This window comes from Castanea sativa, chromosome 1, assembly GCF_040712315.1.
Source record: "Castanea sativa cultivar Marrone di Chiusa Pesio chromosome 1, ASM4071231v1".
Classification (NCBI taxonomy): Eukaryota; Viridiplantae; Streptophyta; class Magnoliopsida; order Fagales; family Fagaceae; genus Castanea; species Castanea sativa.
Genome location: NC_134013.1, coordinates 68,082,601 through 68,096,991, shown reverse-complemented (window position 1 = coordinate 68,096,991; position 14,391 = coordinate 68,082,601). Strand labels below are relative to the sequence as shown.

The 14,391-nt window shown below is 38.2% G+C and overlaps 1 protein-coding gene across 1 annotated transcript; it reads right to left on the bottom strand.

The window, feature by feature from the left end:
- Positions 1-4,642: 4,642 nt before the first annotated feature.
- Positions 4,643-5,437, bottom strand: LOC142632787 (uncharacterized). The gene is made up of 2 exons (XM_075807127.1): positions 5,192-5,437; positions 4,643-5,080 (listed from the first exon to the last, which is right to left on the bottom strand). Exons 1-2 carry the CDS (start codon positions 5,435-5,437, stop codon positions 4,643-4,645), a joined length of 684 nt encoding a protein of 227 aa, XP_075663242.1.
- Positions 5,438-14,391: the final 8,954 nt, after the last annotated feature.

Below are 14,391 nucleotides of genomic sequence, written 5' to 3'. Positions count from 1 at the left end.
GTCGTAATGGTTAATGGGTAGATACGCTAAACTAGTAAAAACAGATGAGGCGAAGGCCACTTTTAAGACCCAATATAAGATTCCTGACAATGTAGACATTCAATATTGTGAGGAAGAAGAGTGTCTACTTGTATTACGGCCACCCGAGTCAGTTTTAATTCCCATGATCACTTTTATCGAAGGCGGAATGGAAATTCCCATGGGTAAGGTGACCCGGGATTTTCTTATAAATTATAGCCTTACCCCAGCCCAATGTTCCCCTAATGTCCTTAGGATTTTAGGATGTTTAGATGCCCTAAATCGTAAAATGGGAACCAACCTGACTTGGCATGATGTAAACTGGGTGTACAACTGCCAAAAAGGGAAAAAAACAAAATATTACATGAAGTGTAGGGTCCTAGCCGTTAGGTTGATCTCCTGCTTTCCTGACTCAAGCAAAGGCATGAACAAGGATTACCTCATCATCTCGAGGAATTGGCATGACGGCTTACACTGCCCTACCCAAGATGGGGTGCCAGGTAGGGTTCCCGAGGACCGACATAATACTTAGGAATAACCGTCTTCTTTTTTTGATCTAACATTGATTAATTCTTCCTAACAGTTTTTCTTTCTCACTGTAGACGACTACCATACCGCTCCAAACAAAGCCGCCGTGAATCGTCAAGATCTGAACAGAATTCTTCAGTCAGAAATATTATTGCACAGAGACGGACAACTCCGGGCAACCTACGTCATCCTCGGCTACACCCCTTCCACCAAGCGCTTTCAAAGTCCAAAGAACGTAATCCGAGCCGGGGATCTCAGGCTAGCTCGTATTGACGTTGCAGTTCCTGGCTTCTTACTACCTGCACCTCCTCCAGCAGGAACTCAAGACGCACAACTTCTCGCCCCTCTCGCAGCCAAATTACTTTACCCCCAAGAGCAATCTGCTGATCTAGTGGTAGAAGAAAAAACTTCAACTCCTGAGCCTAGTCACCCCGAGGTGACGGAAAAAGACTTTGAAGTTTTTTACCACGAAGACGCCCCTCACAATTCGCATCCTTCAACCAGCGATATGGGTTTCCAAGAGAAAGAACCCGATCTTCTGGCCTTGCTACAAGCACATGCAGGCAGCTCTTCCCCTGCTGTGGCTATACCCCCTCGTCCAATCACCCCTGCCGTGACATGTACGCCTCCCTCCGAGGTTGTGGACAAAAAAAGAAATAGGGGTCAGAGTAGCAAAAATGTCATAGAAATCGAAGAAGGAGAGAACTCCGACCTTCCTACTAAAGATACTAGGGCAGGGAAAACCCTTTCCAAGAAGCCCGCTCATACTGGATCTTCTAAGGACACTAGTAGCGAGCCAATAAGGAAAGCATCAGTTTGGTACCCTAACTTCACCCTAAGTTCAGGCAACCCCATTCTTGACGATGCCAATCTTAGGGACCCGAAAAAGGGAAGTTCAAGCTTAGTGGCCGAGTGCTTGGAAAAGGCCTTATGCCTTCCTAAGGACATGGCTGAACTGCGGTCTTTTTGCAAAAAAGAAGTATTCCTATCTCTAAAACAGGACTTAGCTAAGGTATTTTCCAAATTCTATATCACTTTATATTTATTATTATTAAAAGTATTACTCATATAATTCTCATAATTTATGCACATTATCAGCTGTCAAGGCCTCATTCATGGCAGAGGAATGGGTGGACCATTCCTTGGACTTAGCCAAGAAAGCCGAGCATAATGTCAAGGTAGCTGTAAGGGTTTAGAACGAAGCGGAACAGAACTTGAAGGAGACCTTCATTCACCTAGCCGAGATAGAAAAAGCTCACAAAAATACTAAGTCTACCTTGCAGAGTTATGAGTCACAGGCTAATCTTGCTCTTGAAGCCCAAAAACAAGCTCAAAACAAACTTACTCTTACTGTGGTGGAGCTTAAGCAAGCACAAAAGGAACTAGCCTCTAAGGAGCAGGAGAAGGCTGATGTTAAGCAAGCAGCATATGATGCCAGAATGAAGAAAGCTGCTGACAGCTTGACCGCTCAACTGAAAGGGGTTGCCCGTGCATTCTCCTTAAAAGTGTGAGGTTGAACCTTAGACACTGCTGGAGTATCAACTGAGTCTAAGTTTCAAGCTCCCGACAATGTTTATTACCCTTCTGCTTTACACTTAGCTCCTGCTCCCCCTAAACCTACAAGTGACCCTCCCGCAGCTGCAACCACTCCGGATCCTGATCCATCTGCCGTTCATCCCCAGGGCTAAGAAATAGCTGAAAACCCTTCTCCTAATGCCGAGCCAGTGAATGAAGGAAATGAAGCTGATTTGAAGGAAGGGGGACAGGCAAAAAAGAAGAAAAAAGAGAAAGAAGTAGAGAAGAAGAAAGACAAACAAACAAGCACTTAATTCTGTTGTTTTTCTTTTTGTTCTTTTTGTTGTTTTTTTTTTTATATTATTTTTTTTTGATGAACTGAATGGAAGTAATGAATAGTTGTGCCGTGCTTATTGTTTATTGTTAATATATTGCAATACTCAAGTATTTAATTTGCTTTCACTCCTTTGCCAAGTACAATTCCTTGCCGTTCAAATAATAAATTTTCATGCACACATAACATGGATCATAATAACCAATTTTGCAATATAAGCCAACAGTAAACGGTGTTCATTTTTTGTCTTACACTTATAATTTGAGGAGTTGACCAAGAACTAAGATTAAGTTAACACTTAACTTTTCTTTTAGGAGGTTATTATTTTTAAGACTTATGGCCCGAGGAGCCGTACAAGGCCTAGAGTCAGCTTAACACTTGACTTTTTATAAGATGTTAATTTTTCCTAGAATTGTGGCCCGAGGAGCCGAACAAGGCCTAAGGTCAGTTTCACACTTAAATTTTTATAAGTTGTTAATTTCTCTTAGACTTGTGGCCCGAGGAGCCGAACAAGGCCTAAGGTCAGCTTAACACGTAAATCTTCAGAATTTGTTAATTTCTCTTAGACTTATGGCCCGAGGAGCCGAACAAGGCCTAAGGTCAGTTTAACACTTAAATTTGTATAAGTTGTTAATTTCTCTTAGACTTGTAACCTGAGGAGTCGAACAAGGCCTAAGGTCAGTTTAACACTTGTATAAGTTGTTAATTTCTCTTAGATTTGTGGCCCGAGGAGCTAAACAAGGCCTAAGGTCAGCTTAACACTTAAATTTTTATAACAATAAAAGAAAATACACAGACTAATGGAACAAAATGAGCCTACAATTGATACAAAAGAAGGCTCTTTCTTTAATAGTAATAACGTAATAAGTTCTTTACATTACAAGGGCGATGAACTACCCTTCCATCTAAATCTTCCAAACGATAAGCCCATATGCCTGCTACAGATGTAATTCTATACGGTCCTTCCCAATTAGGCCTTAACTTACCCCAGGCAGGATTTCTCGCTGTCCCCACCACTTTTCTTAATACTAAATCTCCTGGTACGAAAGGTCTTGACTTCACTCCCTTGTCATATGTTTGCTTGAGTTTCTGTTGGTAGCTTCCCATCTTCACACTGGCTACTTCCCTTTTTTCTTCGATGGTATTCAAACTATCACACAGCATATCACGATTACTTACATCATTATACTGATCAGATTTCAAGGTGGGAAAGTCTGACTCCAATGGGATTTCCGCTTCCATTCCATATGTCATTGAAAATGGTGTCTTGCCTGTTGATCTTCGAGGGGTAGTACAATAAGTCCACAACACATGAGGCAACTCTTCTACCCATCTTCCTTTAGCATTATCTAAATGCTTCTTTAATCCTGCCAAAATAACTTTATTTGTAGCCTCGGCTTGACCATTTCCTTGAGGATAGGCCGGTGTTGAGTATCCATTCCTTATTCTCATATCCACACAATACCTACAGAAAGCCTTGCTATCAAATTGAAGTCCGTTATCAGAAATCAAAGTATGCGGGACTCCAAAGCGAGTTACGATATTCTTCCAAATAAACTTCTTAGCGTCTGCATCCCTAATATTAGCTAACGGTTTAGCTTCCACCCACTTAGTAAAATAATCCGTGCCGACTAGGAGCCATCTTCTATTAACAATTTCCCGAGGAAAGGGTCCGACGATATCCAAGCCCTACTTAGCAAAAGGCCATAGGCTAGATAATGAATTTAAGACACCCCCTGGTTGATGAATGTTTGGTGCAAACCTTTGACACTGATTACACTTTCTCACATACTCTTGGGAGGCTTTCTGCATGTTTGGCCATCAATATCCTTGAGTCATGGCTCTGTGCGCTAACGATCTTCCCCCCATATGACTTCCACATATTCCTTCATGTAACTCTTCCAACAAAAGCTCAACAGCTTCAGGATGTACGCAGAGGAAATATGGCTCCAAATAGGAACTTTTGTACAACTTATGCTCCCCCGATAGCCAATATCGGGGGGCACTTCTTCATACCTTCTCGGCTTCCACTTCATCTTCAAGTAACACACCGCACTGTAGGAAGGTTACAATTGAATCCATCCAACTCGGGCCAATGCGAATGCTGTGAACCCTGATTGTCGAGATGCCAGTAAAGTTAGAGGTCAACAAGTCCTCTACCATTACCGTCCGTGGTAACTTTGAGCCCAAAGATGTGGCTAACATAGCCAATGAGTTAGCATGAGCATTCTGCCCTCTTAGAATTTGTCATAATTGAAAACTCTTAAACAGACTTAACACTCCTTTGACTCGTTCGAGGTATTTTTTCATGCTTTCATCTTTTGCCTCAAACTCTCCATTGACTTGTCTGACAACTAATCTGGAATCACAATATAACTCCACTATTTCTCCTCCCAGATGCCTAATCATTTGAGCGCCTGCCAAAAGAGCTTCATACTCGGCCTCATTATTAGTGGCTATAAATCCAAGCCTTAATGACTTTTCCATAACTAACTTCTCAGGAGTAATCAGCACAATTCCAATACCGGCGCCCTTTCGATTTGATGCCCCATCCGTATAGACTTCCCAAAAAGGGACATTCCCAAGCTCAATAGACATTACGACTAGTATAACATCTTCTTGCTTAGTGTCACTTTCTATGAATTCAACCACGAAATCAACAAGAACATGCCCTTTAATAGCCGTCTAGAGCATATACTTAACATCATAGGCTCCAAGCTTAGTTCCCCATTTAGCCACGAGACCAGTGTAGTCAGATTTCCTCATGATAGCCTACAAAGGCAATTGGGTAAGTACCACTATCGTATGAGCTTGGAAATAATGGGGAAGCTTCCTTGTTGCATGTACAACGGCTAGAAGAGCCTTTTCCAAAGGTAAATATCGCCGCTCGGCCTCTTGCAAGGATTTACTAATATAATAGATTGGTTTTTGAACCCCATCATCATCCCATATTAAGACAAGACTTACAGCATAGTCCGTGATGGCCAAATAGGCATACAACACCTCTTCCTTTTCCGGCCGTGATAGTATCGGTGGATTCATCAAGTATTGATTCAAATTTTCAAAAGCCAAATTACACTCATCTTTTCACTGGAAATCTTTCCATTTATGCAAAAGGCGGTAAAAAGGTCGGCACCTGTCCGCAGACCGTGATATAAACCGATTCCAGGACGCCAAAATTCCAGCTAGCTTTTATACCTCCTTAGGATTTCGAGGAGGATGCAACCCTAAGATAGCCTTGATTTGATCAGGATTAACTTCAATTCCCTAGTACGTTATCATGTACCTGAGGAACTTTCCCGAACTTACTCCAAAGGAACACTTGGACGCATTTAAATGCAATTTATACTTCCTAAGGATTGAGAAAGTTTCATGTAAGTCCTTCAAATGGTCTCCCACTTTCTTACTTTTGATCACCATGTCATCAATATATGCCTCCACATTATGCCCTAACTGTGACTCAAACATTCTAGTTACCATCCTCTGATTAGTAGAGCCTGCATTCTTAAGACCAAAGGGCATTACTCAATAATGATAATTGCCATTAGGAGCACGAAAAGCTGTCTTCTCTTGATCACTCAATGACATAGGGATCTGATGATAACCCAGAAAAGCATCCAGAAAACTCATTTGGGGGTGCCGAACAATTGCATCCACCAATTGATCAATTCTCGGAATAGGGAAAGGATCCTTTGGACATGCCTTGTTTAGATCAGTGAAATCAACGCAAACTCTCTATTTTCCATTCTTCTTTTTAACCACAACAGTGTTGGCCAACCACTCAAGATAAAAAATTTCCTTAATTGCCCCCACTTACTTTAACTTGTTAACATCCTTTTTAATTGCCTCAACATGCTCTTTGGACGCACGCCGAGAAGGCTGCTTCCGGGGCACTGCGTTGGGACTAACATTTAAATGGTGACAAATGAATTTTGGATCAATTCTCCGGACATCATAGGTCGTCCATACAAAAACACCAATGTTATCCTGTAGGAACTAAACTAATTCCTTCCTTTTTAGCACTGGTAATTGTGATCCCACCTGAAAATATTTCTCCTTATCTTCTCCTATAAATATCTTATCCAACTCTTTGACGGACCCTCCATCCCCATTGACACCTACTTCTCGAGCAGATTTCTTTAATTGCTATAATGCTTCCAGAGTCGCCCCCCTTGATAAACCTTGCCTTGTTCTAATACTTGCAAACATCAGACACTACCTAGCTACCGATTGGCTGCCGTGTAATATTCCTATCCTTCCCTGGATAGGATATTTCATCATTATATGCAAAGTTGAAGAAACTACCCCTATTTTATGAAGCCAAGGCCTAGCCAAAATAGCTGTGTAAGGTGAATATGCCCTGACGACTATGAAGTTAACTTGGACCTCGGTATCCTCCACCTGTACAGGCAGCCTAGTCATCCCCGTGAAATTACTTGTTTCCCGTCAAAGCCTACTAACAGGGAATCATACTTCTCCAAATCCTTTTCTTTTAACTTTAAACCATTAAACAAGTCAGGATACATAATTTCTGCACCACTTCCATCATCCCCCAAGACTCGTTTCACGTCGTATCCCCCGATACAAATAGTTACTACCAATGCATCATTATGGGGTTGATACGTGCCCTCCTTATCTTCTTCGGAGAAACCCAATACTAGCGTCGCCGAGAACCTCATTCTTTTAACCAGTTGGTTGTTTTCCTCCATAACTTTGTTTCCAAAACTAATATGCATGGACATGATCCGTGAAGGATCCCCAACTTCTCTTCTCGGCTGCGCCAAAATAACATTAATGGTGCCTAAAGCTAACTGAGGAGTATTTCCCCAATACATTCACGTACCTTGTTGTCCCACTTACCCGTCCAGTCTAGACAAGAAATGATTGATCTTTCCCGTTTTGGCTAATTGGTTCAAATGATCACGCAATGTCCGACACTCTTCTGTGGCATGTCCCTTGTCTTGACGATAATGACAATAAAGATTTTAATTCCTTGTAGATGCATTTCCACTCATCTTGTTGGGTGGTCTAAAGTATGGTTCATGTCAAATTTTCTCCAATATGTGATGTATAGGCTCCTTGAACAATGAATTAACCAAAGGAGTTTCAGCGGGCAATGGATGACTTGGAAAGTCTCGCCTAGGGTAACTTCCTTGAAACCCAACTCCCCGAAGATCTTTCTTTTCCAAATATACCTTCACTTTTCCTTTGCTTTGAATCTGATCCTCTTCCACCCGTTTGTATTTGTCTATCCAGTCCATAAGCCGGCGCATGTCTACAGCTGCCTTCATTGTCAAGGACTTCCTCAACCCATGCTCCGTGGGAAGCCCCACCATAAAAGTTCTTACAGCCACATTTTCAACATCTCCATCAATTTCATTATATATTTCCCAATATCAATCAGAATAAGTTTTGAGCATTTCTCCTTCCCTCATGGCCATAGATAATAGTGCATCCAAAGGTTTTGGGATCTTACTACAAGTTATAAACCGTGCCCCGAATACCCTTGTCAATTCTTCAAAGGACGTTAGGAAACTTTCTGCCAAAGCATCAAACCACCGCATGGCTACTAGTCCCAAATTGGAGGGAAAAACTCTACACATCAACGCTTCATTATTTGAATAGACAGCCATTTTTTAATTAAAATGACTATCGTGTTCTACAGGATCAGTCCTTCCATTGTAAATAGTAAATATAGATTGAGAAAACCTGTGGGGGAGTTTTGCCTTATTTATCCTGGCCACAAAAGTGGATTTAGAAATTTGCCTCAAAGCTTTACCCATTGCATCATTCCCCTCACCGTGATGTGCCCCACTTTCACCTTGCGTCTCCTTCCGCCTCTTTGTCCTAACACCCGAAGAAGTACTCAAATGTGCCTCACTGTGAAGAGACTCAAGTGCTAGAAGTTCATTTCCTCCAAGTTTTTCCTCATAACTATCACTGGAAGAGTAAGAAGAGCTCTTTCTCCCCCGCTTCTTACAATCTAAGCACCTGCGCAAGTAATCTACCTCGGACTGCATTTGCTGCAACATATAATCGCGAGACATTTGCCTCTCGATCGGTGATCGGTTCCCAGCCACTTAACTACTACGATGTGAGTCGACCACCACACCTGGGGTGTGTTTCTTTCCTACTCCCCGTTGTATAGTTACGGTTAGGTTTCTCCTTTGTGAACTTACTGATTCTTCCCTTTCTTGACTTGCCTCTGCCATATATCTTTAAACCAGGACGTCTCACCTTATTGTTCCTACAGACGGCGCCAATTGTAAGAGCCAAAAATCATGTAACAAACTTAACAACCACAACAACGTTTTATTACTAAAGATCCAACAACAATGAATTTGTAGAGAGGGAAGCAACAACAAAGCTTTTTGTCCGTCCCCCCTTTTTGTGTCTCTCCTCTCTTATTTATACCATGTGCCATTATTATCTCAACTCTACACCTGTCCATCTACTCAACCCCTTTTATTGACACCTATCCATTCACTTATAGTCGATAATGGAGAGAAGTTTTAGTTCTGTACTTTGTACTGTTCAAGTCATTTCTACATTAATGCAACGAATAAAGCTAGTACTCTCTATTCAATGCAGCCAAAATGGTTGGTGTAGAACATTCAATGCAATGCTCAAAGTTATCCAACCCCACCCAGATATTTGCAATATGCCCCATATATCATCAATATCTCTTTTGTCCTTTGCCCGGCCATCCCACTTCATCCTCGGGCAGATTACTTTTATTCTCCTCTACTCATTATACCTTTCAGTATGTCTCCGGGTCTTAGCTCTTTGGATCCTTGGGCTTCAGGTCCTCACAATTATTATTATTATTATTATTATTATTATTATTATTATTATTATTATTATTATTATTATTGTAGAAAAGGGTTTCATGTTATTAAAAAAATGTCTAAATAATTTTTTAATGGGAATTATATATGAAGTTATTTATAATCTTAAAAGATAGTCACTTAGTAAAAAAAAATCCATAAAAGTAACTAAAAAAATAAATAATTAAATTTGCATTAAATTTTTAATAACACCTTGAATTCATAAAGGTTAGTAGCTTTTAAATACATTTGTGTAGTACCTTGGTTTTTTTTACTCTAGTCTAATCTAAGTGTGTATGTGTGTAAAACTCTATCTTAAAGACTTGAACCTCAGTCATTGCCCCCCACACCCCACAACCACTTATACTTGTGGAGTGACCAACACACTAATGGTGTATGGTGGTTAGTACCTTGGTTTTGGATATATACATTTGTGTATTTTTCGTTGTGCATATGGTTTTTATTTATTTAATTTGTATAGCAATTTATTTAATTGTTAGGTTGGATTAAAATTGATAGGTTGCTGATTTTGAGTGTAGTATATAATTTTCAATGTCTTTCACACCCTCAGATTTAATTTTCACAAAGCTGGAAATAAAATTAAGGCTCAATGGAAGTAAAAGAAAATTTTAAACACCAAGAATACCGTTTAAGAAGTCCACCTATTCTCTAAGTTTAATATCAAGCGATATAATTTTTTTTTTTTTTTGGGTGCATCTATTATTTATTTGAACCCAAGCCCAAAAGTTTAATTAATGATAATTATTCCTTTTGGATTGTGAACTTTGTAATGACATAAAAATATATAGGGGTTAGAGAGTGTCACAATTATCATTTTTTTAAATGAGAGTTATCAATTTTTTTTTTAAAATCCTAAGAGGTAGCTAGTTATTACACATTCATAACAAAATTTTCAAATGCTAAACTAAAGAATCTAACGTTGCAAACTCAAAAAAAAAAATATTTATTCAATTCTTTAAAATGGAAGTTATTTAATCCGAAAGGATAGGCACTTAGTACACATCATAACTAAAGTTTAGGGTACTTAAAAAATAGAAAAAATAAATTAAAAAAAACTAAGAAGGATTATCAACGATACCATTGCTTTAATTTTAAGAAAAAATGTATTTTTCTTTTAATGAGAGCTATCAAATTTTTTTTTTTTTAAATCCTAAAAGGCTGCTACTTAGTCCTAAAAGGTAGCTAGTTATTACACATCCATAACCATAATATAAATTTCAAATGCGCCTAAAGACTCTCACGTTATAAAATCAGAATTTTTTTTTTTCGATTTTTATAAATGGTAGTTATGTAGTTATATTTAATCCTAAAAGATAGACATTTAGTACACATCCATAACTAAATTTTAGGATACTTAAAAAAAATTATAAAAAATAAAATAAACTAAAAACCTAAGAAGGGCTGTCAACGTTACCATTCCTTTAATTTTTTTGTAAATGTATTTTTTTTTAATGTGCAATGAAAGACACAACAAAGGACAATATTATATTTTATATGGTAGGATATTTTCAAAAATTAGTCTTTAACCACTACTTGATAGATTGACTGCCACTTTGCTTGCCTGAATTCATCCAATGTGCCTACTATGCAATCTAGCAAAATTATTGATATGTTACCTAAAAAAAATACAAAAAATAGAGAGTAAGGCTTAAATGTAAATTAAAAAAAAAGGAGGAAGAAAGAGCACCACTTCATACACTAAAATAATTAGTCAAACCCGATAACCACAACAAAAAAAAAAAAAAAGACAAAAAATTATATATCTCATTCCCATTCTTTAAAAAAGACTCATTAATAAGAGACAATATTAAACACTCATCAAACTGACCAAATAAAATAAAAGATAAGGATAAAATTACCTTAATAGAGAGATGATGTTTATGCAAATATTCAGTTTCTTTTTTTGTTTTTCATTTTTTATTTTAATTTTGTAAATATTTATAATATTGTTTTAGTGTAAAGAAAATCTAAAAACTAACACTCTTTGTTATCTTAGTGCGATGAGCGTGTGATTATTATCAAAATAACAACAATTATACAATCAGTAATTCGCAAGAAACTAATCACAGTCGCCACATTTATCCTATTCCGTCACTCTATTCTATTCTTAAAAGGCATATCCTCTTTTACCACTCATGAAAGTGAATCAAAAACACTCTCCAAAAAAGAAGACTTTATTCAAAAACACTCTAATGTACACATGTTCCTATCGAAATGGCAATAGGCCAGGTTTTTTCATACTCGGACCCACCCTGTAGGCCAAGCCCCATTACCTGGACTCGGCCTGTTTAATAAATGAGTTATTTTATGCCCACCCAGACCCGCCTCGTTGGGCCTCGCGAGCCTTGTTTAGCCCCGCCAAATTTTGGCCCAATCCACAGCCCAAATCGTGGCCCAACCAAAAAATAATAATTGAATTGAAGCCCCAAATAGCATAACAAATATGTATGAAGAAGAAAGATAAAAGGGTAATCACATAAAAAATATACTAAAAAGGCCGCTTACAACATAAGGGGTCTTCTTAGCGAACACCGAAGCACTCCCCTCACTATTAAAATTTAGATCCATGAAACTAAGAATAGTAGGTCAATGATATATATATATATATATATATATATATATATATATATATATATATATATATATATATATTTCATGCATTGTGAAGTCTATCCATGAAATTATTCTATAATTTCTAGTTCCAATGAGTACTTACATCTGGTGGAAAATGTATTAGATGAAGTTTTATGTATCTATTGCAAATTTAGATCATAAAATACATTACTAGAGAAGGTATACTACCGGGCACTGGCTTTATTTTGTTTTATGGGCTTGCCTATCGGGTTGCAAGGTATACTACTCTCATATGAAACAAACAATTGAAAAAAAAAAAAACTTAGACTAAATACAATATAAAAAATAAAAATAAAAAGATTTTGAAGAAAAGAGAACAGAACAGACCGGCGGTGATAGAGCTTGGGCTAGTGGGTGACAAACCTTAGACCGGCGGTGACAGCTTAGGATGGCGGTGACAGCTTGGATCGGTGGTGAATGCTTGGACTGGCGGTGAGAGCTTGGGCCGGCGGTGAGATTGAGAGTGAGTGAGAGTGGGAGAGGAGAGCTAGGTGAATGAGGCAGCTATGAGTGTGAGCTGAAATGAAAGGATTAGAGTTTAGGGTTTATAACTATATATATTAGGGCTTTTTAGTAATTTAACAAGTAATCGGGTCGGGTCTGGGTCCGGGTCCGGGTTTAGGTCCAAGTTCGGGCCGGGTTTAATCAAAACCTTGACCCGCTTCAAGTTTTTTTTTAAACCCAAACCCGACCCTATTCTTTATCAAGCCAAGTAAAACCCAACCCATTAGGGTCGGGCCGGGCCGGGTACCCGTAGGTCGGCCAGCAATTGCCATCCCTATGTTCCTAACCATAATCAAAATACCAATTGTTATACAAATTTAGCATCCAATAGCACCAATCAAACAAACACATAACATTAACAAAAGCTTAAACAACTAAAATACATCAAAATTTAGAATCAATCCTTCTACATCAGATACAATATCAAATTACATCCGATACAATATCAAATTACATAGACAAATAGAGAGAGAGAGAGAGAGAGACCTGAGCAAGAACTTGCTCGGACAAACTGGAGCCTTGGAAGAAAGAGACGGCTTCTGTGCCACTGATTTCGCCATCGTAGTCCAAATTGATGTGACGGAAATACGCATCGAAGAGATCCACATTTGGCGCTTGGAAATGAAGGCCCAATCAATACCATAAGCTTTCCATTTAAGGGGCTTCCATAGATCACTTTAAAATTTTAACACAAACTAACAACTTTTAGTGGTATAGAGAACACAAGCTTCACAGTGATAGAAGTATGATGGTAGATCCATGTGGGACTCACTTATACCACTCACAACTTGCCACACGGTAAATTATGGCACAAAATTGTATCATTTTATATGTATCTAACATTACTCATAAAATTAATATTAGTTTCAAAAGAAAAGGAAAATGAAAAGGGAAAGAGAAAAAGTGAAAATGAAGGGTTATTACCGTTATATTTGTAGTGGATGATTAAAATAAGTAATAAGTTTAGTAGTGGAATTAGAGGAGTAAAGGCTGAAGACTGAAGTATACCGTACCACCAAATTGTGTTTATGCTTTCGTGAGTGATTGAGACTCGAGAGCATGTGCTTGCTTTCATTCCTTTCACAATAATTTTTAAACTCTTTACCTTTTTTTAATTTTTTTTTTTTAAGGATTGAAATTAGAAGTTACTTTTTAACTCCCAATTCCACCCAATGTGTCCCATTTAAGGGAAGAGTTTTTCTAATGCTAGAACTTTGATATCACAACTTCAACCTATGTTGAGATAATTTTTTTTTTTTTTCATATATGCCGCATGCCTCAATCCTATTCAATCATATATATTCATTTACCAAAAAATACTCAAATATCACTCATAAAATATTTTGGGCCTCCAAAAATATTTCCCCATCTCATCATAAGATTGGGCCACAAATATTTTTCTAACTCATTATCTAAATTTGGCCACAATATAAACTATCACATGAAGCTCAAAAACTCATATCTTATCCAATTTCATTATCATTATTTAGCTAAGCCCAAAATCGGCCATATGAGCTCAATGTGCACATCCCATTCTTTTTAATGCCCATGACTACCTATACTTGGCAGTATTTCAAAAACCCATAATTTAAATCTATGGCAAAGCTATTTTATCAGTGGAATTCAAATCCCATAATCAAAACTCATGGTTCAAGCTTTTGACAAATAATTTATTAAAGCTCAATTCTTATTAGCAACATCAAAACTCATTGCTACATGGCACCATCAAAGCCTAATTCTTATTGGCAACATTAAAGTCCATTGCTACATAGCACCATTGTTGGGGTCCAAAATTTTACAGTAAGGAAAAGCTCAGTCCATGGAATTAAGACTGTAGGCCTTAAAGGAACCAAAAGGCCCACCACCCAACAAGGGCTCTTGCAAAGAAAAAGATAACTTAAGAAGAGATGGAGTGAAGAGAAGGGCCCAACACTAGAAGAATAAAAAATAATGAGGATGCCTTGTGTAAGGAGCAAATGACCCAAGAAAGGGGATCCTTGAAAGGGGACC